General features: G+C 40.7%; 1 protein-coding gene across 2 annotated transcripts; it reads right to left on the bottom strand.

The window, feature by feature from the left end:
* Positions 1–366: 366 nt before the first annotated feature.
* LOC146667316 (uncharacterized) lies at positions 367–26296 on the bottom strand. 2 transcript variants are annotated; one of them, XM_085408971.1, is made up of 12 exons: positions 25927–26295; positions 19444–19591; positions 17417–17554; positions 15754–15942; positions 13738–13836; positions 13023–13094; positions 11547–11593; positions 8231–8330; positions 7356–7491; positions 6861–6977; positions 4324–4420; positions 367–1431 (listed from the first exon to the last, which is right to left on the bottom strand). In XM_085408971.1, exons 1-12 carry the CDS (start codon positions 26016–26018, stop codon positions 1347–1349), a joined length of 1320 nt encoding a protein of 439 aa, XP_085265097.1. In that variant the 5' UTR covers positions 26019–26295; the 3' UTR covers positions 367–1346. The 2 variants fall into 2 exon arrangements, with proteins under 2 accessions (XP_085265097.1, XP_085265098.1); XM_085408972.1 differs by lacking the exon at positions 367–1431 and adding an exon at positions 1438–3729 and having other exon boundaries at positions 25927–26296.
* Between the last annotated feature and the right edge of the window lie 138 nt (positions 26297–26434).

Raw genomic sequence — 26434 nt, 5'->3', positions numbered from 1 at the left:
AGCCACTGGCCCAGTTTGGACAGTTCAGACAACCACTGTTGCCTTCATGAGTGTATTTGTTTATCCACCTTGAGAAATCACGAACACTTCATCTGTGATTGTTGTTTTTTTTCTTACCACTGTTCCTGCTATGGCGTTACCGCCCATCTCTGATGATTACCATCACCATAGCAGGAAAAAACAGTGGTAAGAACACCCCCCCCCCACTAACTAAGAATAACAATAACATAAATAATATAATGTGTAACATGGGCAGTATTAATGTGTCCCAGTTTTTTTAGCTGCAGTGACAGTTGACATGGCTGTGAGCAGTGTTTCCTACCTGTGTGGGCCTCAGTGGTGCACGGACACAAAATAAACAAATGATTCGTTTTCACGCGTGTTTAGTGAATGAAAGATTTACTGTGGTACAATCAAACATTCTGTTACAAAGGTCCAAAATAACAACGGTGTGCTCTTGTTTCTGACACTTGACTCCAGCTGCAGTAAAGACATTCTTCACTACAGAGGAGGCATTAAAGAGTAGAAGTAAAACGTCAGGGATGGGTCAAATTTACAGACATTACTTTTGGTAAACAGGTTTGATGAACTTAATTGCAAATAATATTGGCAGCTTCCAGCGTCACACCTCATCCTGTAGTAGATGCAGCTGCACTACATACACGGGGAAATCGTCCTGACTTATCACCAAGACTTAAAACTTGACCTCTGACACCGACTTTGAGGTCAGATGTTGAGGTCACCAGGATTCGACCTCATCCAAGATCTTTAGTCGCTGCACCTACGTCACCTGGATCTGCAGTAATCATATTTACAAAAATACACAATCAGCCTTTCACAGCTTGTTTGCTTAATTAAAACTAGCATTTGGCTCTAATGAGTGATGAGGCTCAGCTGCATGAAGCTAACTCGTATTAACAATATTAAAGCCCAGTATTGTAGAGGTGGCATCAGCCGAGAGGAGGGAAGTAGTGATAAAATACTGAATGCTGAAGCTCCGAGTGCCAGCAGTAATGACAGCATCTCCCAGTCTCAGCTGTGAATGTGAACAAAGGTTAAGTGATCTTCATGGAGGAGAACGAGCCTGGAAGCTTGACAGAAACAGATTTCTGATTTACTCACAACAGTTTGTTCATAAGCCTTATGAATTCCTTGACCCAGAGGAAGTTTTAAAAGAAAAACGTTAAAGCAGCAAATCAAAATATCTAAGATGCCAAAGTCAGGTTATCCTTGAGTTTTCCTTTGGACAAAGCAGGAGGCGAGAAGACAAACACAAAAAGAGGCATCAAAGTCCCTTTGACTCACTGCCTCATTCAACAGCTCCCCAAGGTGAGGCATTTGCATTTTCACTTGGTTGCACAGTTCAGCATTCCAGAGCAGTTAATGGAGCTAAAATCAATGACAATCTCAGTCCTCTTGGGCTTGAACTGCCTGTGAAAACACCAAACACACACAGACTGGTCAGAGACGCACCTTTACACACAGAAAATGCTTAAAGAAAAGAAAATGCACCTTTGAAAGATTTTTATTGGCCTCCTACTCTGATAAGTTATAACAAGGTTCATGTAGAGGTTTGTAACCACAAAAATCCATAGTTCAGCTCACAGACACGTCTTGGGATCTTTTTAAGCCACATCGAGCATCATAACTTGGGTCTAGCAGGTGTTCCTGAAACGGCCCCCGAGTTGCACAGGCCTCCCCGAGTCTTGTCTGTATGATGAGCTTTCTAGAAGTGCAGGGTTACGATACTCGTTTGAAACAACTGTGATACAAACAGTGCTGTGGCTGCAGACAGACACAGCTCTTCCCCTCACTAACAGCAGAGTCCAGACTGTAGAGAACTAATCGTAGCAAATAAAGAGTCGAATCCAGAGCAGCACAGCTGCAACTCAGGCCTGAACAGAGAGGCTGCATGCAGGTCTGTACAAGATAATAAAGTTGATCATTTCTACCTTTACGATTATTTATTAGTGTGTTTCTTATTTTGTTGTGACCAGCTGTGTTCTTATCTTTAAAATGCAGGTGTGATCAGTGCATCGTTCACAGTGAGTGCTCTGGTGGGTACCTTTTTATTTTAGTCTAACAGCAGACCTTATCTACAGCTCATTAGATCTTGTTTTAACATATGGCATAGAAACTGAACATTTAACAGTGTTTCCTGAAAACCCTCTCCTGTCTGATCATTTCCTGATAACATTTACATTTACAATAATTGATTACACAGCGGTGGAGAGTAGACGTTTATCACAGTAGATGTCTTTCTGAAAGTGCTGTAACTAAGTTTAAGAATATAATCCACCCACTGTTATCATCTTCAATGCCCTGTACCAACATAGAGCAGAGCAGCTATCTGAACGCTACCCCAACAGAGGTCGATTATCTTGTTAATAATTTCACCTCCTCACTACGTACGACTCTGGATACTGTAGGTCCAGTGAACACTAAGGTCTCTAATCAGAAGTACCTGACTCCGTGGTATAATTCTCAAACACGTAGCCTAAAGCAGATGACTCGTAAGCTGGAGAGGAAATGGCGTGTCACAAATCTAGAGGATCATTATTTAGCCTGGAGAAATAGTTTGCTGCTTTATAAGAAAGCTCTCCACAAAGCCAGAACATCTTACTATTCGTCACTGATTGAAGAAAATAAGAACAACCCCAGGTTTCTCTTCAGCTCTGTAGCCAGGCTGACAAACAGTCAGAGCTCTGTTGAGCCAACCATCCCTTTAACGTTAACTAGTAATGACTTCATGAACTTCTTCACAAATTAAGTTTTAATCATTAGAGAAAAAATTACCAGTAATCATCCCACAGATGTAATATTATCTACAGCTACTCTTAGTACCATTGATGTTAAGTTAGACTCTTTTTCTCTAATTGATCTTTCTGAGTTAACTTCAATAATTACTTCCTCCAAACCATCAACGTGTCTTTTAGACCCCATTCCTACAAAACTGCTCAAAGAAGTCCTGCCATTAATTAATTCTTCGATCTTAAATATGATCAACCTATCTCTAATAATCAGTTATGTACCACAGGCCTTCAAGCTGGCTGTAGTTAAACCTTTACTCAAAAAGCATCTCTAGACCCAGCAGTCTAATTATAGGCCAATCTCCAACCTTTTTTGCTTTAGTAAAAAACAAACAAACAGTTAAATGTGTAACTTCTTTACACTGACAGAAAAGAGTTTCACTGGTCTGGCCACCTTAGGATCAAAGTGAGCTGTTTGTGGTTGTAAAATGTAAAATGACTTTGATCCCTCTGGTCTATAGGGTTGGTGAAATCTTGATTTGGTACTTTCTTGGGATCACCAGCAGGTGGAGCTGTGGCTGCTCTGCACACCCTTGATCCTATTTTTCAGCCGTTCATCCCAGCTGAGGAAAACGACACGTTTCTCCCGCTGAAACAGGCGCTTTACTTTTCTTTACATCTTCTTTTCCCTTTAAATCAAATACATCAATCATCCTTTTCTGACCTCCATAACAATTCCAACCCTTTCACCACATTTTCACTTGCACAGTTCATTTGTTGTGCTCCCTTCCATGTCTGTCCGCTTAGTTCTCAGATCTGGTGGTCCTTTGTTTATACTGACTTATTGTAAGTCAACACGTCTAAAAGATAGCTGTTGTTGTTAATTGGGGCTATGTAAATAAGCGTACTGTATGTCTTGATGCATGCTCAGTCATCCAGGTAAATCCCACAGTTTGATTGTGTTCATCTGGACGCAGCGCTGTCAGAGGGAGAAACCTCTCGTCACTCATCCAATTTACAAATGCAACCTGAATTTTGTGAATTTGCAGAGTTCTTGGTAACTTTGTAAAGCAATCAAATAGAAATAGAACAAAAATACACCCACTTTAGCCTCTGCACTCAAGAAATGTTTTATTGCAACTGATATAAAATCTGAAGTTTAAGATTTGGATGCAGTTCCACTTACTCGTGCTATTGGATTTAGCATGCATCTATTGGGCAGTCTCAACTACAGTCACAGTATGACAACATTCACAGAGATTTTTCTCTGTACTGAATGAAGGAGGAATTGTGTGAAATTTAGGTGAAGCACCATCATCACAACAACTTTTAAGAACAAGCACAAGCTTTCGTTTTGCTATTTGGCCATAATATCTGCAGCAGTGGGATTCTGCAAGCATGGAAAAGCTTCCTGATACATCCTGAGTTACAACATTCTGAAAGTGTCCGAGACAGACTACTGCAGAAACGTAACCACCGCCTGGCCTGAATTCAGTCTCTGGTCCGGAGTAGTTTGGCCGTACTTAAGGCAACAAAGCATCAGTTTCTCCTTCTAGACTAACGTGTAACTTACCTGCACTCGATCTTTGCCATACTGAGCAGCCTTCTGGAAGCAGTCATTTCAGGTGTGTCATGGTACTTATCAGAAAGATACACCACCTCCTTCAGACCTGGAGAAAGTGAGGGAGGGGTCATAAATTAATCTTATTTGATATTACAGAGGATGGAATATTGCAAATCAATTAAGGTTAATTGATTAAACACTAAGTAACAGACACACCGATGAGGGTTTAACACTTTTTAAATATACACGCTTTTCTGTTCCAAAGGACTGACCCACTCTGCAGCCTGATGTAGCAGTGAATCACATTCTTAAATGTAAAAAAGGCCATCTATGTCCACTGTGAATGACCATTATTGAACAGAGGTGGTGGCCACAACCCACACTCACACTTTGCACCAGGTTACATCGTGTATGTCAAGTTTATTTATAAAGCACATTTAAAAACAACCAAGGCTGACCAAAGTGCTGTACAAGAAAATACAAATATAAAATACAATAAAACACAAGTACATAAAACACCTCACTGATAAAACAATAAATTAAAACAATAAGTTAAAGCTTGCTAAAAGCCAATGAGAAGAGGTGAGTTTTAAGAGCAGTTTTAAAAGTTCCTAGGCTTGTGGAGAATCACAAGCGTGAACCTTTAATCTGACAAGTAAGTCAGGTGATAGGATGTGGCTCACCTGAAACCCCTGGAGGTAGTAATAATAATAATAATAATAATAATAATGGATTGCATTTATAGCGCTTTTCGAGACCCTCAGAGCGCTGTACAATTCCACTGTTCATTCAATCTCACGTTCACACTGGTGGAGGCAGCTGCAGGTGTAGCCACAGCTGCCCTGGGGCAGACGGACAGAAGCGAGGCTGCACCACCTCCGGTCAACACCAGCAGGTGGTAGGTGAAGTGTCTTGCCCAAGGACAAAGACAGACAGAGCTGGGGATCGAACTGGCAACCTTCCGGTTACAAGATGAGCTTCCCAACCCCCTGAACCACGGTCGCCCCCTACGCCCTCTTATCACACCTTGGCTCATATGATAACACTGATGACTAATAGATGGTCAGCGACCACTGGGGTTTAAACACTGTTGGTTTGAAAACAGCCTCTCGTCCTCTTGGATGAGAGGCTGTTTTCATCTTCAAAAAACCTAAAGAAGTCAAACTGCCTTCCTTTCAAGCTCCTAAGACAACCACATCCTGGGTGACCGAGTACCTGCACAGACAGCAAATCGCATTGTTATTATAATTTATGTCTTCTCTGAGCAGTCTAAATCATCTAGAACTAAATGAAAATGTGAATAACTGGGTGGTCTTTGAAACAAATAGGGGGAAAGATGTTGTTCTCACGATGTGGTCAAGCATGCTGCAAACACTGGTACTTAGAAAATGTGCCAAGAAGAGGCAGAAAATGAAAGCTGACTGAAACAGATGCCACACACCTCAAACTTTTAAGTACTGGGAGAGAAAAGAAGATTACTGCTACGAAGAAGTCTTAACTAGTCTGAGAAGATTTTCAGAATGACCATAATCAGACAACTGAATGAACAAGGCTGAAAAAGGAAGAATAGCTGCTAAGAAGCAGCGACTGAGCATTAAGGAGGTCAACAAATGTACAGGAAGACTTCAGATCTCTCAGGGAGCTGCAGGTGACTGCAACTAGGTACTGTTCCTGTTCCTGTGCACGCACGCACACACACACACACACACGCACGCACGCACGCACGCACGCGGGGTTACATTTCTGGAAACAACATGGGGAAATTTGTGAAAATTGACATTGTCTACGACAGCATCTTGTTGCATCATGGAAACCCTTCTGGACTGTTGTGGGCACCAACAAGACAAAGGCCACAAGCAAACTTTAAAGCGACGCCGAGCTTAACTAACCAAGAAAAAGTAACTTTGATTCGGACAGTCCGTCAGTTCAAGTACTCAAGTGTGGACTTTAATTCCACTGCACACTTTTGGGATTTGGTGGATTTGGATGGATCACACAAAGTTTCATCCAAAGCAGGTCGATGGGAACAGCTAGAAACCTTTTGTAAGTCACTAACAAAAGAGCATCACAGCAAGTACAAGAGCAATGCCAGAAAACATGCAAGCTGTTATCAAAGCCGAGAGAGGCCATAAAAATACTGTTTCTAACAAGTTTCTTTGTAGAATAATAGCTGGGCACAAATGGAAATGTGCTTTAATCACAATTTTTTAAATAGTTTTGACTCTACTTGACAACATATTTTAAATCAGTCATTATGGGATGGAGGTGTGGACTTTTAACTGAATATATAACTCTTACAAGGGACAAGTCACAGAAAGACAAATACAGTCGTCTGACTTTGTTGGGTGTCTGCTAGATTTGTTATTCAGACAAACTGGTGATGGCTAACCAATCAGACCATAATAATCCATTATTATTATTATTATTATTAAAACTGAAGTGAGTTCTGCCAACATTGGCGGCTGTGACTCCTAATATTATTACCTGGACCTTCATGAATCAGTATGAATGTAGAAACAGTTACAGTGTGTGCTGTTAATACTCACCTGCCTGAATAATGAGCTTGGCACACTCATTACAGGGGAACAACGCCACATACATGGTGCAGTCCTTCACATCAGCACTGTTCTTATTCATAATAGCATTCAGCTCTGCGTGGCACACTGTGAGACACGACATCGAAACAAACCTCAGTCACTAAAACACACTGCAAGTTTGATAGCACTTCATCATGTAGCCTCTGCTGCCCCCAACTGGCCAAACGTTTGAAAATTGTTCCACCCACTTCCATGATCACAGGTGCATAAAATCACACACAGATAAACATCTGTGAAAGAATGAGTCGCTCAGGTGTGAGGGCAGATGAACAGATACTTTTGGCAGTATGGTGCAAATGTAGATAGGATTTGGTTTACTCCAGACATTCTCCCACACATAAGGTGGATGAAAGCAGGAGTGCTTTGTTACTTTAATGCACCAAATACACCATTTTAAAACAAGCTGTTGTAGAAGAAAGCAAAAATGACAGTGTGCATTCTCACCATAAGGGTATTTAGTGTCAAGCCGGTCATCAGCAGAGCGAGACCATGGCAGCAGGTCATCATTACAGCCATTAGGCATACCATTGTAACCGATGCCCACTATCTTATTCTCCTGGTTCACTATACATGCTCCCACCTGTGAGAGACACCGAGACAGAGGGACATAAAGAGAGGGACACACACAAAGAACTGATTCCTATATTTATAAAAACAAGACCATCAAATTAAAATTATTATACCACCACGTCCTATTTTACAATAATGCATGCCCCAAATTCGCTCCCTGACAGACTTTCTAATATTCAGCTCACCTTAAATTTGTGTGTGTTTTCTCTTTCTTTCATCTGCATATTTAAATTGGGAGGAAATACAATTTTTGGGGCACGTTCAATTTTTCCCTGTTTTTCTTTCCTTCAGAGTCTGAGTAACTGTGTTAAATAATCATTACATCAACAGTGAACATCACATCTGAGCAGGCCTAAACCTTGTCTCCCTGTTTTTGGCAGCAAGAGGAAACAAACTAAACTAGGATTGTGCGAAGACAGCTTGACAATGAAGGTGACGTTTGACCGTTTTCACATTAAACTATTGCATTAGAAACGTTCCTGCTAATACATTATATTTTAACACAATGGGAGATTGTGCCTTTCGGCCGGCCTGGGAGCTCCTCAGTGTCCTCAGACAGCTGGGGAGAGATGAGCGAGCAACCACACATTCTCATGCCAACATGCAAATGACAACAACAACAGTAAACTCATAGTAAAAGACTGTTCTAAACCTGAACCACACCTCAGTTCTGTACACCAGAAATTTGGATATGAACTCATAGTAAAGTATCTGTTTCAGCCCTGACACATAAGCAAACGCAGACGTACCTGGGAGCTCGGGTCTTTGCTTCTTTGTGCTGACAGAAAAGCCACAGCCATGAAGTACTCTGGCCACTCAAGGTAGTCCTCTCTTTTCTTGGTTTTGCCACTATAGAGAAAAAACCCAAGAGATTTATGAAGTTATGTGAGAGAAAACAAAAACTGTCCAATTCTGGTTTAAGGGACTTCACAGCTTTGTGAGCCGTCACTCTGGTACCTCACCATCAATGTTACGATTCAGTTTGTGTTATCTGATGTGTACATTCGTATGTATTAATTGATGAGCTGCCAAAACAATCATTTACATATAAACACCACAGAGTCTCCTGAGTAGAAGCTCAATGTGCATAACCTTTAGTAAAAGCTTGAACATAATGGTTTTCAGTATCAGCACTTGTAACAAGACTGATACTATTCAGATATACACCAATTAGTCACAACATTAAAACCATGTCACTAATACTCTGTAGATCTTCCTCCTGCCCCCAAATCAGCTAAGCTGTCAGAGTATGGAAAGAGTGGACACAGTGCCTGTTGTGTCTGGCACTGGGATGTTGCTCTGGCTGCCCTCTGCAGCAGTTTAGAGGGATGGTAGGGTGCCAGCGTTAGTGTCCAACAGACAATGACAACACTGAGAGTTTTTAATTATATTAAAAGATGAATAAGAATTGTATTACTATTTAGTATTGCACATTATTTTTTTAATTAACATTATGAATAATAAAAATAATATTTCCCCCAAAATGACTCACATAAGCCCCCTGACAAACAAACCTCTGTACTGAGCCACAAACGATAACACAAACTACTGAGAGCCACGGGGCTTATGTTTGGAGAAACAAGGGCCAGATGTGCAACCAAAGAAAACTGTCCCAGCAGAGAAAAAGCAGAGGCGGCAGTGTTAGGCTGTGGGAGATGCTTCCTAGTGTCTGGAAAGGGGGAACTCATCGAGGTGGAAGAAATCATGAAGACAGAAGGATAATGGGAAGATGATGAAAGCTTTAAGCAGTCAACAGCAAAACTGGGTCTGTTGTTGCAACAAGGACCAAAACATGTGTCGATCTCGGAAAACTCCACTTCAAGCGAGACTAAACAGATAACCTGGAGTACAGGAAGTGTATTTGGGACTGACGTCACTCCCGATTATCGTGTTTGAGAGAATAAATGTAGAAAAAACGGGATTTAATTTGGTTCTCGGCAAGGTAGAGCCGTGCAGGTATCACTGGGAGCAGCATAATACTTTGCGCTTATCAGGAATAGAGCCTCTGCACACGGTGAGTCAAAATCCACAACAGTGCAGATTAAAGGTTCACGCTTTTACTATTGGATCGGTAACTTGGGGTATGTTCCGACCTTTTATGCAATTTTTTTTTTGGCATTCCACAAAATCTCTCCAACTGGGAACTTCCGGCGATGCAGGAACGCACCATAAAACTCGAAACGTCACTAACAGCCCAGTGAGACAGTTTTACGACCTCCGAGCATTAAAAATAAATGTGAAAAACACTGTGACGGACTGATAAATGAAAGACATTGGCTCAGGGTGGAACATATACTAAAACACTACGTAACAGCGCACCACACGCGGACAGACTCAGCTGCTTCTCGGTGGAAATCCGAGCCTTTCCCGTCACGTGTAGAGAAAGGTTACCTGTTTAAACTAGAACGCTGTTGGGTTTCTTCCATATTGTAACAAGTAACTGGTATAAATCCCTCTGACAACGGCAGCCTTTGTTGATACCGCACGATGGTCGCTACGACACCGTGAACCACGTCACAACACAGGAAGAAATCTCCCGCGCTTAAGGCCGGACTGTGAGGAGTTTTTCTGCCCTGACTTTTGCTTCAAAGGACTGCAGCTTCTTCGGTCACAGTGGCGGATCGAGAAAGTCTTACAGGGGTGGGGCAGGGTGGCATATACGTCGTTGGTAAAGTACGTGAAAATCACCTATATGTAAATGGAGCCAACAAAGCACTTTAAAACTATTTATTATATCATTCTCTCCACAGCAGGCTGAAGAGCCTCCTGTAGACCCGCCCACATGTAACTCACACTGGGTTGATTGTGTTAGAGGACAGGACAGTGCTCTTCCTTGATAATTATTCACACAATGACCATATCGTTAGCTTCATAGCATAAGTGCCTAAGTCATTGACTTAGTCAAATGACTTAGGCAATTATGCTATGAAGCTAACGATATGACACATTTATAGTAAGTTTAACATTAATGACGTTTCTTATTGGCCAAAGGTCCTTGTACCCCCTCAACTGAACTGTACAGATCCACTTCTTTGAACTATGACATTCAGTCATAATGAAAACGATAAACACCCACATCACTAATTACTTGAGCTCAAGCTCTAAGAACATAATTAGAAGGTTAACAGCTGCCATATAAAGAGCAGCACTTGTGAAGTACACTTCATGTCTGTTTGGCACTAACAGGTCATTCATCAGCTTGTGCAGCTACACTATAGAGATAAAATTCAGGTATTTGCAGTCAACAAGCTACAAGGGTATAAAAGTGGCTCATTCTAAGGAGCTCTGAATTCTGAGCACGGTAACGTAATAGCATGGCACCTTTGCAACAAGTCCCTCTCTCCTATATTCTGTGACCAGCTGTAAGTAGTATTACTGCAAAGTAAAAGAGTTCAGGAAGCCCACCAAATCTGTAGCCAAACGTTAAAGAGGGAGGGTCACTGACTGATGAACTCATGGTGCACCAGGACCTTTATTAAGACAAAAGTAACAAAAACATCATGTGAAATCACAATTTTCCATTTTAGTGCTGGAACTGGTGACACCAGCAGACTCTTGTATGCGAGGCTCTCCCAGAGCGCTCTGTTTCTGGTGGAATGCCGTTCAGTCGGACGCAGGTCAGGTGACTGATAATATTCAGTCTTTACCCTAAAAAGCTCTTTGTCTGAATCGTTGTGCTGATAACTTTCTGTTGATGCATTGAGCTGACTGTGAGTGCTCCGGTTTACATCTCTGCATGAATTATATTGATGCTGTCAAACCTTTTACTCCCTTTGATATCTCTGTCTGTTTGTTAAGCCTCACTATTTTTCTCTGATTAAACTCATTAATGGGTGGATATGTACCTGTATAATAAGTATACAGTATACTAAAGTATAGTAAAGCTTTAGTGCACTAAAGCTTTGAGTGTTATTATTCAGTGTGTTGTGGATGATTCAGTGTGCAACAGACTGGAGGTGCTCTTCAGCCTGCAAATCTCACAGTTAAAGAAGTATAACTGCATCAAAACAGCTTTACACTGAAAATCAGGCTGCTTCTACTGCAGAAGTACAATCAGGTACTTACAAGTTGGCAACGTTTTGTATCCCGTCAGTAGCCCATTTACACTCTTCCTAAACAAACAAACAAACAAACAAACAAACAAACAAACAGCAGGTTAAGAAATAAACACTTCAATTTGGACACCTTGGAAAGTTTTCTGTTTTCAAATGACACAATCTCAAACACACACACACACACACACACACACACACACACACACACACACACACACACACACACACACACACAGGTGATGGCAAAGCTGCGTGTAGCCACAGCCACCCTGGGGCGCACTGAGGAGAGGCTGCTGGACACTGGTGCCACCGGGCCCTCTGACCACCACCAGTAGGCAATGGGTGAAGTGTCTTGCCCAAGGACACAAGGACCGAGACTGTCCGAGCCGGGGCTCGAACCGGCAACCTTCCGGTTACAAGACAAACTGCCCACTCTTGAGCCACGATCGCCCAAATAAATAAAATCCAGGAATAATGTTCTCAATTGGTCAGTAAATGGTGATTTCCTACCAAGTTTGGTCTACAAAATAAGTTTCTGTAGTGATAGCAGAGATAAGCCAGAAGTCGTCCTCATACGCCCAAATATGGGCCTTGTACCAGGAAGCAAGTTTAACATACCCAGGGTATCTTTTTGTTCTGGATTCACTGACACTAACATCAGCAATCACGGTGAATGGTCACATGAAGCTGGTTATCAACCTGTTAAGTTACCCTGGCTTTCCTAATCTAGGTACACGCGCGTGCAAGGGGTGACACTGGCAACATCTGACCAATCCCACTGAATACTGAGCAGCAGCTTTAAATGTGTCAGACAGTAAGACTGGAAAAAATCTACTATAAAGAAAGAAAAGAAAAGCTGGCAAAAATGCCAACAGACTTATTCCATTAAATGAACGTTTAAATTAGCATAAGACAGTTTTGTATTTTTTAGCTGCATCCCAGATGGTGTTGAACAGTCTGATGGAAAGCATAAATATAAAAACATAATTAAGTGTAAGTTTATTCTATTTGCGACTGATATAAAGTACAAATAGGTGTCCTGAGACTTAATTATAGGCAGTGATTTAATGATTCCACAAAATCCCAGAACACTCCATGTTAGTGACTGAGCAAAACTACAAACATCTCAAATGAATTTTCCTAAACGACTGTGTGATTTCTACCATATCATGTTGAGGTTTCTCTTTAGATACGTGTCACTGTGACTCGCGGCCAAAGAAGTCGTGGAGGTGCCAGCAGGTCTAAATGAATGGTACTTAATTGCATAGACAGCATAACAGAACAGAATTTAAAATAATAACACAAAATTTAAAGTATGGTTAACTCATTCCAATCATGAGAAAGCTTGAAAACATAAGGTTTTCAACTCAGCTTAATTACCTTTTTTTCCAAATTACTCAGTGCACAAACAGTCAAGAAGGTCACATGTCTACACTTTGGTCTATTACGACTACAACACAGGACAGATAAGGAGCAAATTACTCACCTTTGAAGGATCAATTGTGTAACTGGAAGCATGTGATGAGGTAGACGACTGGCATGGCTGTGTATTGTGCACCTAAAAAAAGACGAGAAGGCAAAAGGAGATGCAACTAAAATGGCCATTTTTAAACCATTTGGGTAAACTGGTTGCAGATTACCAATCATTTAGAAAAGGTGGTTTAATTTAATCTGTAAAAGCCGATTCACGAGGTCCTGATTCGATTCAATTAAATTTGGACTCAGATATAAAAATATGGATATGCACTTATAAATGATCAGAATTATAATATATTTCCTGTCTATGTATAAAACCAAAGCTGACACTGTGAGACTTCATCAGAGGTGTGAGCATCACAGCAGAGGCCTTTGTGTCAAAGTGACTGAAGATCAAACAGAGAAACATGAAGCAGATTTTCCTGGATTGGCTTTTTATAGCAGATAATCTTAAAAATATTCTGCAGTAGAACAAAAACGTAAGAAAACCATCAATCAGCATCTGAACATGACCTGATGCTGCTGAAGTGAAGCAGAGCAAAGTTAGAGGTTTGATTACAGACACAGCTGAGAGTTTTGCAATTTGGCATCAAGTTTACATTTGTTCGATATAAATTTGATTTGAATCAGGAAATCAATGTTTTAAACCCACCCCTAATCAATTGCCACGTATCAACAGAATTACAGGGAGAAAAGCAGACGTCACAGCATGTGCACACACCTACCTCTGTATTTCTCTGTTCGAATTTTGTTTCCAACAGCAGGACTCTGCTTATCAGCTTTTCCCAGCTTTCTCTGGATACGGTGACGACTTCTCCCACATTCTGGAAAAGAATATGATAATTACAGAAAAGAAGCGCTCGGGTTATTCTCTTTCCTGTTGTCTATCAGAGAGAAGACTAAAACAAGACTAAAGAAAGGGCAACATATTTTAAATAAGTAGGGAGTATCTTAGCTTTGTCTGTTTTCCTGCCTTGCTCCAGGCGTTTCTCCAGAATACTGACCTTGCTGAGGCCAGACACTGCATAGCTGAGCTTTTGTTACCATCCCTGAGTTTGGACCCAGTGTTTTCAGTTGAACGTTTTTCAATATTGATATTTTAAGCGAAGTAGATGAGCGCTTTCTCATCTACTTCAGTTCTGGGTTTTAGTTTATTTTGCATCCTTAGGGTCCCCAATGAATCTTGTTTCCACTGTGGTCCCTGTGCTTCTGTAGCTTTGTCTGTTTGTGATTCCATGTTTTGTTACTTCCTGTACTTAAGTAGGCTTTTGTCTCCTGTGCTTCAATGTCCAGTTTAGGTCCAGTTGCCTTGTCATGCCTTATTTGTTCCCTTTGTGTCCCTCTGTAGTTACTCTCATCTCCTCAGTCAGTCATGTGTCCATGTATTTTGACCTTTTGTCTGTGTCAAGTAAGCATATGAATGCTCAGTTGTTCTCCCAGTGTCTCCCAGTTTGTTCCTGCCACTCTTCTTCCTTGTCCTCATCACCTGCCATGTTTCTATTGTCTCCATGTGTGTTCTTTGCTGTGTGACTCCTTTGCTACCTAGTGCCATGGTTTTCTCTAATTGCCTAGTGTTCTGTATTCCTGGCTCCAGTGAGCTCTTTATTTTGCATTTCTGGAATGTCACATGCAATAAAGCCGTTTTTGAGTTCAGGTTTTGCCTCTCGAGACCTGCATACTGGGTCCAAAACCTGTCTGCCATATACACCACTCATGGTGTTGACATGTGTTCAACCTACCCTGAACATATCCTCAGACTTTCATGCCTATTAAACTTTGAGACGCACTGAATCTTTTAAGATTTTTTGACATCATTTGTTAAAGAATGTCCAGTATATTGGACATGATACACCCACCCTGCTAGGGAAAACAATGTGCATTTCCCGACTGGTTGTAAGTGACTGCGGGAGGTGACGGTAGCAAAACTTCAGAAAGTGTGACACAAGCTTCAAAGTGAAAGAGCTGTACCCAACATCTCTCAAAGCACAAATGGTCTCAGTTTCCAATTTGCACTTTCCACAGATTCATTATAGCTTGGAGAGTTGCCAGCGAGTGTTTATAAATAAATTTGTTACTTACGGACAACTATGGCAACTATGGGGCGATCGTGGCTCAAGAGTTGGGAGTTCGTCTTGTAATCGGAAGGTTGCCGGTTCGAGCCCCGGCTTGGACAGTCTCGGTCGTTGTGTCCTTGGGCAAGACACTTCACCCGTTGCCTGCTGGTGGTGGTCAGAGGGCCCGGTGGCGCCAGTGTCCGGCAGCCTCGCCTCTGTCAGTGCGCCCCAGGGTGGCTGTGGCTACATTGTAGCTTGCCATCACCTGTGTGTGAATGGGTGGATGACTGGATATGTAAAGCGCTTTGGGGTCCTTAGGGACTAGTAAAGCGCTATACAAATACAGGCCATTTACCATGCTTGCCAACAAATCAATCACACGGTGCTGTTTGCCAACTGGTGAGCGAATCACAGGTCTGTCTGACCGGGGCTTTACCAGAGATGTTCCCATCAACCTCGAGTAACCACTTGCAATTGGTCAGGGAGTACCCAGTTTCCCCCTCACAACCGGTACTTGCCAGATGGCCACTGACTATCGTCAAAGCCTGTGTGATTTGGGCCTTATTCATTTTATTCTAAATTATCATCACGATTTTCACGGGTGGAGACAAGTTAATGTCACATGGTTAGCAGTCACGTGTTAGTAAAATCTCAAATAACCAACATCTGTCACAGGAGTTCACTAACATGGAGGCTGTTGTCCTTATCCTCTTTTCCTGGCAGCTCTGCAGCGTCACTGCTGGAAGAATCAGGGGAGTGTACGTCACCAGAGGCACATGTTCCATTATACAAGGACAATGGTTCAGTATGGGAGGAGTTTGTGGGAGATGTCATAGGATTTTCCATGTGATGTATGACAAATGACTTCCTGGATACCTAAAATAGATAAAAACACAACGATCAGCTGTTAATGTTACATTATTATCGTCACGCCTCTCTGTAAACGTGATCCTCCAAACATCTGTGAACGGCTTTCAGTTAACAAAGACATGACTTTCTTTGAGTGCCTGTCGCATTGAGTAAACTGCATCACTGATGTACAGTTGTGTACAATGCTATGCCATTCTCTGGACATCAGCTGGTCATGTACGACTTCACACCAGACTTAGGTGCCAGAGCATTCGACTCTGGGCTACAGGACTGCTGTATGGTAACCGTTTCTCACACTGTGAGGTGGAACTATGGGCTGTGACTGATGAAGCTTCCAAAGTCCACAAGAACACACAAGTACGCATATTGATAAATGGCCCACGAGTGGGGTTGAGCTGTACCATACAGTGGAAGAAATGCATATGTACTTTATTGTTACCATTTTTTAAACTGGCAAAAACAAAAAAAAGCACATGGGTGGCAGTTCTGTTTTATTTTTTAACTGGCAGGTCCACTGGCACGATTATTCAGCAGCAACCACCCCATCTCATGTCCATAATTTGTCTCTTTTTTCCACTGCTGGAGAATATCAAGGCAGCTCTCTGATGTTATGAAATGTATTGAATGCCAATGAAGTAAATGACAGTGTATTTGACCACTTTAGCACCTCTGCTGTTTTCTGTGTGGCTGCAAACTGTGGTACAAATGGTATTTCTATTTATCACTGTGAGAACAAACAAGTCTGACTTTTAAAAGTCAACACACTTGTATTTGGTTCAGAAAAATCATCAGAAACATTCTTAATATTAGACTTTTTTGGCCTAATATATTCATCCTATACTACATATGATTTGTGGTGAGTATGTAACAGTTATAGTTTAATGTAGTAACTAATAATCAGTACATTACACTGCTGTGTTACACTGTTACTCAGCTGAATTGTGTGTGTCTCAGTGGTTTGTCCTCTGAGCCATTCAAATGTTTTGGGGGGTTTTTTTCGGGGCTATTTTCGGGGCTTTTCTTTATTTCTTTCACTGTCCTTTCTTTACTGAGACAGGACAGTGAAGAAAAGACGGGAAAGCTGGGAACGAACAGGGAGAAGACACAAGAAATGGCCTCAGGAAGGATTCAAACCTTTGCCTCTCCAGTAGGCGTGCAGCATATGGGTCACCTACTTGAACCAGTGAGCTATACTGGTCCCTGTGGAGATCCTGTTCAGAGTAGTTAACAGTATTTTTTACTCAGGAATAAAACATTGAGCAACTCTCTGTACCTTTGGATATTATTATATCTTGTGACAAGTCATATATTAAATGTTTGCTTTGAGAAACTTGGAGTGAGAAATGACTGGTGTAACACAGTGTGCCACTTGTGACCCAGCAACAAACACAAACTCAAACACACTACAGAAACTTCTGGAACAAGCGCTCTCCATTTGAGGCAAATACATGGAAATAAAAACAAATGGCAGGTTTCGTACCTTCTTCAGCTGGCTGTGTTTCTGCAGGACCAAATTAATAATGTCACAGATGACAGAGATTTTCCTTTGAGAGAAGCCCCACTGCAGGAACTGCTGCTTGGTCAGCAAGGGCTTATACTGGAAGATATCTCGTAACACCTTGACAGACAAAACGGAGACAGGAAACACACTCACAAAGCTGGACACATTGTTACAGGACTGAATGGACTTTCTTATAAAGCACTTTTCTACTGTAAATGGGATTAAAAGTAGAGAGAGCGGGCTCGCTGTCTGCTCTTTGGTCAGATGGAGGCAGTGTACACAGTACGTGCTACAGCCAGTCTGTGTGTACTCCTGCTGTTGCTGGTCCACGATGAAGAGTGAAGCACATACTGAGCTGAAGTGTTGAAAACAAAAAGATCTAAACTGCAGTCTTTGCTGTGCTTTTCATGCTTTATTTTTTGGTGTTTGCTGTTTTTTAGCACTTCTTTCGTTCCCAGTGAACGTTATCATTATTGGATTAAAACACACATGACATTATCGAGCAATGCTACATTAGGCTTGTGTTTAGGAATGGGCACGCTATAGCTCTATTAGCTATCCCTTGTGTAACATGTGTTAACACTGTATGTAAACCCTTTAATTTCATATCTATTCTTTACATACCTGGTCAACAAACCTTTTCTCTGCACCCTTGCTTGTGACCATGGCTAGCTTTCCTTACTTTGGCTTGCCTTCCTTAAAGTGTAGCGTGTGAAAGTATAATATCTACACATGTGGAAAATACTGGCAGTGACCAGTGGTACCGCTCAGCATCCTCGTAGATACACCTACAGCATCAGTTTCAACACCCTACATCACCCTGCTCTCAAGTGATCTCATTCACACGATTTTCAGAAACCGTGACCTCTGACCTGGAGGTAGACATCACTGATATTCAAACTTGTCCAAGGTTTTGGTAGAAGGGTGACGACAACACCCCACCAGCTTTTTACTACTGAGAGGTAAAAACTACTGACAAACGATGTTGTATTATTTTAAATGTGTCTCACATTATCCTTACAAATACCAAGCTACAGCCACAGACAGCTTTGTGTCAGTGTTTAGCCTCCTGCTTGCTGCAGCGCTCTGACATCATCAGATCTACTCTTCAGTGCAATGAAATTATAAGAGCTGTTCTTATCCATACACCTTTTCCTAATATTTAGCATTTCTTTATATTTATTTTTTTCCTTTCAGTAATAACTGCTTTCCTCACACAACAAAAGGCTAACTGTGTGATTACTGAACATAACATAACTCAATGAATGAAGCATGACAGGATTTGGAAACAAACAACAAGGTGAACCAGATAAATGTTCTGTGTTGTAACTAATGTGGGTGAGTTCCTCATGCTTTTCATTCCCTATACCAAACATACTGTTTCTTAAGTCTGTTTGTGTGCATCCTTTATTCCTGTTGTTGCATCCCCGTAACAATGTTTAATCACAGAAACAGGCCTCACACAGAGTAACACAAATAGACCCATGTTCTTGGCAATGGTAGGTCAACACTTTTAGGTCAATACCATCTTTGAACGGTTGTCATATAGTGCTCTGCAAAACTCTTAAGCAATCCTTCATTTCTTTCTTATTTTTTTATTCCAATAAGCTTCTGTTCATTTCTTAACAGTGGTCTTGAGTAATAGTTCCTGAGGCCTTTTTCTTTGAACGTTGGCGGCTTTTTCATTCATTTCCACTCAAGTCCTTGTATCTGACCATTTTCAGAAGAATGGTTTTTCTTTGTTAAGCCTCTTAACACCAACCTGTAAATCACTCGAGCATAAAAAGCGGCCTAACTCGAGGGATGAACCAGTGCTTTGTCAACATATAACAGAAACAAAGAATCAAACTTAAATTGTGTCTAGCACAGACCTGACAGAGGCATCTAACCCGAGGGCGCAGACCTCAGCACTTTTGAAGCACGGAGAAACAAGGGGCGGCTCAATCAGTATAACAGTTTTTGCGCATTAGCAAAAAGACAACACTCTAAACACAGGAATTTGTTACCTTATAAACGGCCTCTGTAAAGCGGAGGTCAGTTTTACCCGTCAGCTCTAAACCAGCTGCCATCAGTTGCTCAGCAAAAGGTGGAGAGAAGGAGGTGAGAGTGAAACTCAGTATTGGCAGAAAAGCTGATGGATCTCCTTTGGACAGCCTGGCAGAGTAACACACAACAGCATTCACAGCATTAGAGCAGATACAGAAATCCATCTGCTGTGCTGATTACACATTCGTCGCTTTTCAGAATCAGGTCGTTCAGAACATTCAGATTTACATTTTGTTCTTTTTTTATTCATCTGGTATATCTGATATGTATTTACACAGACCTGACAGAGGTACAACCATCTGTATTATGTGCAAATTTACATTCAACATAAATACTTACAGAATATGTACAAATTCATGCAATCATGCAATCCTGCATCTTCCCAAAATGGTAAATGTAGTATTATGGGGTATTACAGGCTTTTGGTTGTTTTGTTATTACATTATTAACATACATTCACACATACTTAATCATGTAGAACAAGCCAAGTATTTTCTTACTATTTCTTACAAATGATTCCAAGAACCGTGAAATGATGGGCGGTGCTGCCAAAGCTGCAGAATACACACATGTGCTCTGATACCAATTCACAACCTCTGCTTAACTGGAACCCCGGTGTGAGGCTGACACTTGGTCTGCATGGCCTTAAGTGGCAAACATTTATCTTTCAGTCTTCACAAAGAGCAGCCAGTCTATTGCCAGAATTGTGAACAACCTGCTAAGGACCAAAGTGCTGAACAAAAAAAACATACTGGAAAAACCTGGAAGGTGCAGAGATATTTCTCAGTATTGGGTGGAGCATGTTAGAAAAAAAAAGGGCAAAAAACCCCCAAAACAAAACAAAAAGAAACATTGGACCTAACATTCATTTGATGCACAGGCAGGGGTGGAAATTAGCACTCGCCACTGGCGGGTTTAAATTTGAACAGAAAAATACGTTCAATTTGAGATGCGCCTGGGTTTCTGCTATCTAAATGCCACTATGCGATCCGAGCAGATACTAAAATGTGACGTCGTCAGACTGGCTGGTCAGTAGCGTCACACGATGAGTCATGAGAGCATCCTGTTCACAAAAATTAAAACTGCCATTTTTGAAACCCGGCAAGGGGAGAAATGGCTACAAAAAACAAGTCGATCCGAGGAGGTGCTAATGGAAAAGGGGCTCTGGAAGGAGGAGGAAAATTTCAACAGTAGCTTTTGAAATGTAGATTTACATTTCTGGAGTTTAGTGGGACGAGTCAAGGGAAGAACCCAAAGTTAAACTGTGATTTTTTTTTTTTTTTAACGAAAACGTGAAACAAGCTGACAATGGTGAGCTACACGACTGGCTTGTTTTTGATGAGAGCAGCCAGTCAGTGTTTTGTCTTTCGCCCGTGCATGCACACACACACCCCTACTATAAGCCTACAATGAGAATAAGCATGTAACCTATGTAGTTAGGTCAGGTATTATTTACATGTATAATATAAGATTATGCCACATGCTGACTGCCTGTTGTAAGATTTAATCATTGGGATTAATGTGCAATGTTTGACTTGGTTCTGACCTATTGTGATAAGCCAAAGAAAAGGCTAGTCAGAGTGCTGACTGGCCTTTGGCCAAGACTTTTGTCGGTACCCGTCCCTGCAGCTGTGTTTGGCCTGAGGACGGGTGGGAAAGTTACCCAGCAGCAGGGGCGGGGATACTGGTCCTATATTAGGGGACCAGAGGACACCCCAGCACTCCCTTTTCTCCTGCTGCTGTCCATCTCTGGGTCGCTCTGCTGTCTGTGCTTAAGGCTGTGCACCCCGGGATTTTTGCTTTGCTTGCTATACTCTGTATGTATTTTCTTGCTGTTCATATGATTCAGTGTAAACTCTGTTCCAAGAATTCTCCTCTTTTCCAGCATCTTTTTGACTGCCTTGATTTTAATTGGATCTAAAAAAGTTGGATCTCCACATCGTCGGTGGGATAAGGTTATCAGGATGGCTTCAACCACACTACGTAGAACGTGTTAAAATCTGCAGGGTTCATTTTGTGACAACAGTGATACCTAGTGTTTAACTGGCAACATCAAGGCGATCCATTCAAGCTCAGTTAAACTAAGAGGCTCCACTCACAAAGATTATTGTGCAGCTTGGGGGGAGCAAGTGTCAGGTAAAGAGTAGGGGTGGGGGAAAAAAATCGATACTGTGTAGTATCGTGATATTTTGTTTGCTAATAATGTATCGATACAGGGACGGCAGAAATCGATATTTTGTAACAAAAAAGGTTTTTGTGCTCTGATTTCAGAGCATGTTGATCCTTTTTCTGAGCAAGAATCCTGACATTCCTTCACTGTCCAAATGTGTTTAACTTTTTTTTGGCAGCAATAAACATGACAGTTTACTTATTTTAATTTAAGACATGTTTTATTTTAATTAAGTTTAAAACTTTTTTATTTAACGTAAAATTATATTTTGTTTTAATTTACTTTCAAATTCTTCAGTTGCTGCAGGGGCTGCATAGTTTTCATAAATTGCATAGTTCAGAATAGCTGTAATTGTACCAGATGGTTGCATTCAGTTAAGTTGGACTAGACTATAATACAAACCGTTCAGTTTGTCAACAATAAAACTGACTGAAATGAGAGAAAGACTGAGTGTGAGACTTTGTTATTAGATAAAATGAATATTGATAAAGTTTACCTTCATGTACAGAATCTGAATATCGCAAAATATTTTTAAAAATTGCAATAATATCGTATCGTGCGTTAAGTATTGTGATAATATCGTATCGTGGGATGTATGGTGATTCCCACCTCTAGTAAAGAGTGGGCTGTCTTTCTTTATGAAGGCTGATGGATTGATCCACGGCTCCACGAGCCCACCTGTCAAAGTGTCCCTGAGCAAAATACTGGAACGGCTGCATCCATTGGAATGTTATCTAGCATTTATGAATGGAAATTAAGTAATACGCTTATAATATTCATAATAATATGCTCACTAAAAAAGACAAATATTACTAGCAGTAATTGGAGAAACGCTACAGAAGAAAATGTTTAAGAAAGCACTGGCAATTCACAAAATATCACATTTCTGCAATGAAGAGAAGGAAGGAATAAGTCAAAGAAAAGAGACTTAAAACAAAATCTATTTTATTCATGAGCATGAGAAGTTCACTACTCTCTGAATTAAATCTTATTTATTAGCATTGGCTATGGGTGCTTATTGTCGCACTCAAAGTAAATGGATGGAGCAATGCAAAAGGAACACCAACTGGAAAAAAGAAATCAACCACATACATAAACTTAGAACGAACAATGAAAATATCTGAAAACTCAACAAATCTCTGTCGTTATTGAGGGATTTTACCAAAAGCTACAGTCTGAAAAAACTTAACCTTTCTTTACACAGATTAAAATGAGGGCACAAATTATTGACAAAAATCAATGGAAATGATGTGATCAAGAATTATCTCTGAAAGAACTCAAACAGTTTATCAGTAAACTGAACAAGAAAAAATCCCCAAGTGATGATGGACTCACTGGAACATTTCAGAGGCTCTTTCAAGATCACATCACTGACTTATTAAATGTTTTAAAGGAGGCCACAGAAGCTTGTAGGTTTCTTTCACCAATGTGTCGGGGCTTAATTACACCTGAACCTGATAAGAATCAAATGATACAAAATGATAATTGGAGGCCAGTTACACAAATTAACAATGATGTCAAATTACTATCTTATATTTTTACAGAAAGACTTCAATTCTGTTTGGATGCCATTATAGTTGAGTGTTAATCAGGCTTTGTGCAAGGAAGACAATGATGCATTTGAAGGGATCGCCATCTCAGGCCAGGAAGTTAACAGATGATACAGCTATCTCCTCGAAAGATGAGTTTCAGATTAAAAAACTGTATTAATGCTTTCTCTGAAGTATCAGGTCTTACTTCAAATAACAAAAGGTGTCCTGTTCCCTCTCAAAGAAGCTTGTATCCATAAAGAAATTGAAGGTATTCCTGCCAAAGAAGTAGTAATGACCTTATCTGGGGATTCATATTTGTCAATATCAGTCTGAGAGAGAAATATCTCATTTTCAGCATCAAATTCAACCTGAACTGGATCAAACGTGTCATTAGAGACAAACATAGATTCTGGTATTTAATACCAAACCTTATTTTTAAACATAGAGGGACAGAATCCCTTCTTATGTAGCGCTTTACACAACTTGCCTCATTCGCTGCCATTTGCACAAACACTTTTTTCTATGCTCTTTCTACACAAGTGCTTTCTATCTAACATTCACACACATTCATACTCCGATGGATCATTGTGAAACTTGGTATTAGTATATTGCCCATTCAGACTGGAGGAGACAGCGATCAAACCACCAACCTTCTGATTAGAAGGTGATCTGCTCTTCCTGCTCACCCAAACAAAACTCCAATTCCGTTACAAGCATTTTCATGCTGGCTTCATCTTTACAAACATAATTTTTCCCGACATAAATCTCTGATTTGGAATAACAAATGTATTAAATACAAAAAAATATTTTATATCATAGACTTCATTAGGGCAGCCCGGTGGCATACCTCACAGCAAGAAGGTCCTGAGTTCAAGTCCATCACCTCGCCGGGCCCTTTCTGTGTGAAGTTTGCATGCTCTCCCCGTGTTTGCGTGATATTCTGGGAGTTAGCGGGGTTAGGTTCATTGGTAATTCTATATTGCACATAGGTGTGAATGTAATTGCAAATAGTTGTATGTTTCTATGTGTTGGCCCTGAGACAGACTGGCAATCTGTCCAGGGTGTAGCCTGCCTCTCACCCTATGGAAGCTGGGATATGCTCCAGCCGCCCCGCAACCCTGAAAAGGATTAGCTGAAGAGGATGGATGGATACTTAATTGTACTTCATATCAATATTGATTACATCCACCTTTGTTCTAGCGTTCGTGTCACATACAAATGATGTCACGGGATGGTCGACTGCATTGCTATAACGACCTCAGGCACATTAGGCTGTACTCGATAGTACATGTAATGGAAACATCAAATGGTATGCTTCTCTCCAATGAAGAATTTTGTCTACATCTCAATTTAGCTATAAATCATGACGATGATGCTAAAGTATTTGGCTCAATACCATCAGGGGTTTGTATGCTTTTTAAGAATAAACCTAATATTCCTTCATACCATATGCCGTTGGTATCTCCAATACAAACTGTCATTGGTAAGATATGCTTATCTAAGTATTCTGAAAACAACAATAAATCTATTAGACCTTTATTTCAGAATAGCATAACCAGGGCTGCACATAAGTGGTCCGCGGGTGAGCATTCGCTGTCAAAATAAAAAATGCGCACAAGATAAGAAGTTGCAACGCGTGTTTGCGTACATAAGATTTTCTGGAGGAGGACAGACATTTGTTTAGAACTCTTAAAGATGTCGAAGAAGCTCCTTTAAGCAATTACTGTGATGTTCCTCCACCTCCAAAGAGTCCGAACCACAAAAGAAGCGCGTATTCTCGGAAAAGTGGTTGCAGGAGGTGAGCTGGCTTCAAACAAATGATGAACGCACAGAGATGTGGTGCAGAATATACATATATATTCTAAGTTTGGAAACTACCTAATCAGTTTTTAATTACCAACAAAGTTAAAGACATTTCTTATAAGGTAATACACAGAATTTACCCATCTAAAGATTATCTTCAAAGCAAATTCAAGTTAGACATTGATGCAAACTGTAGCTTTTGTAAGACTTGTAAGGAATCTGCTATGCATCTTTTTTGGTTTTGTCCCCTTGTACAAAACTTCTGGCAGAGATTACGTGTCTTCATCTCAGAAGATGGATTTAAAGGTTTTGTACTATTTTGGAAACGTGTATTATTTGGTCCCCACAAAAACCAAAGACAATTCAACATAGATATGATTAACTTGTTAATCTTAAAGGCTAAATTTCATATTCACAAATCCAAATGTTTAGGAAGACATCCCTCCTTTTCTATGAGTTTTTGCAATATCTTAATTCAATTAAGAAATCCGCTAACCCAAAACTATGGTTGTATGTGGAAAAATGAAGATCCTTCAATCACCGCTCTTTGGTTTAATTAGATAAACTTCTCCCCCTAGCGTATGTGTATTGTATGTTCTGGCTAATGTTTGTTTGTTTCTGGTACAGTTTCTGTAAGTACAAAACCTTTAATGCAATACTGTTTCATTTTACTTTGTATTGTACCAATCTTTAAATAAGGATCTTATTTAAAAACAAACAAACAAAGAAGATAGGAATGGAAAACGATGGCGTCGAGCCGAATAGGCACTCTTGGGAACGAGCTTTGTACCCTTTAGCAGTAAAAATGCTACAACTGAAGAGCCGTGGTTTTTAATCAAAGTGTTTTTCTTACACAAATTACTAATAAAACATTGTAACGCGAATACTGTTAGTTTGGATCTCTTTAGTAACAAGGGACTGGCGGTGGTGACGCTTACCCATTGTAGTCGACGTATCCCGGGTACTTGATCACTCGCAGGAGAGCTTCCAGTTTACGGAGATAACCTTGAACATCTCCAGTAGACAACATTTTAAATAGATGTAAAAGAAAGAAGAGCCCGTTGATGCCAATCCCCGCTTTATTCCCAAAAAGGTACGAAGGAGTTTCTCTGTTGTGACAACGCCAAATTTAAAGAAGCCGAATTGATTGTTTAAGAAGTCGAAGCTCTATTAACACTCCTTTATCCTCTTTTCCACAAAGAGACATAACTCGTATGAATCATTCTTCTGCCGCTTTTCCTTTTCCTTTAGCTAGTTTTGTTTCTCCCGGGTCGTCAACAACGCGACGCTCGATTGGCTCTTCTTCTTCTTCCTTAGTTATTAACGGCAGCTTGCATCCAACAATGTTGCACTACTGCCATCTCTTGGGCTATACTGCTACATCATTTCCTTATATGCTCCTGATGACTTTGGTACTTCTCAGAAACGAAATCCCTTTCCCTTCAT

This window comes from Rhamphochromis longiceps, linkage group LG6 (genome assembly GCF_057381845.1).
Source record: "Rhamphochromis longiceps isolate RC_006_pf linkage group LG6, R_longiceps_female_GT1.1, whole genome shotgun sequence".
In the NCBI taxonomy this organism is placed as follows: Eukaryota; Metazoa; Chordata; class Actinopteri; order Cichliformes; family Cichlidae; genus Rhamphochromis; species Rhamphochromis longiceps.
This window is presented reverse-complemented; position numbering and strand designations above follow the sequence as displayed.

What these genes read in the sequence shown, in the direction of transcription:
- LOC146667316 (XM_085408971.1), bottom strand. Translation starts at nt 26,018, where the DNA reads ATGTTGTCTACTGGAGATGTTCAAGGTTATCTCCGTAAACTGGAAGCT. An exon ending in TTACAGAGGCCGTTTATAAG is followed by an intron (nt 17,555 to 19,443) that starts GTAACAAATTCC and finishes TTGTCTGTCAAG; the next exon opens with GTGTTACGAGATATCTTCCA. An exon ending in AACACAGCCAGCTGAAGAAG is followed by an intron (nt 15,943 to 17,416) that starts GTACGAAACCTG and finishes TATCTATTTTAG; the next exon opens with GTATCCAGGAAGTCATTTGT.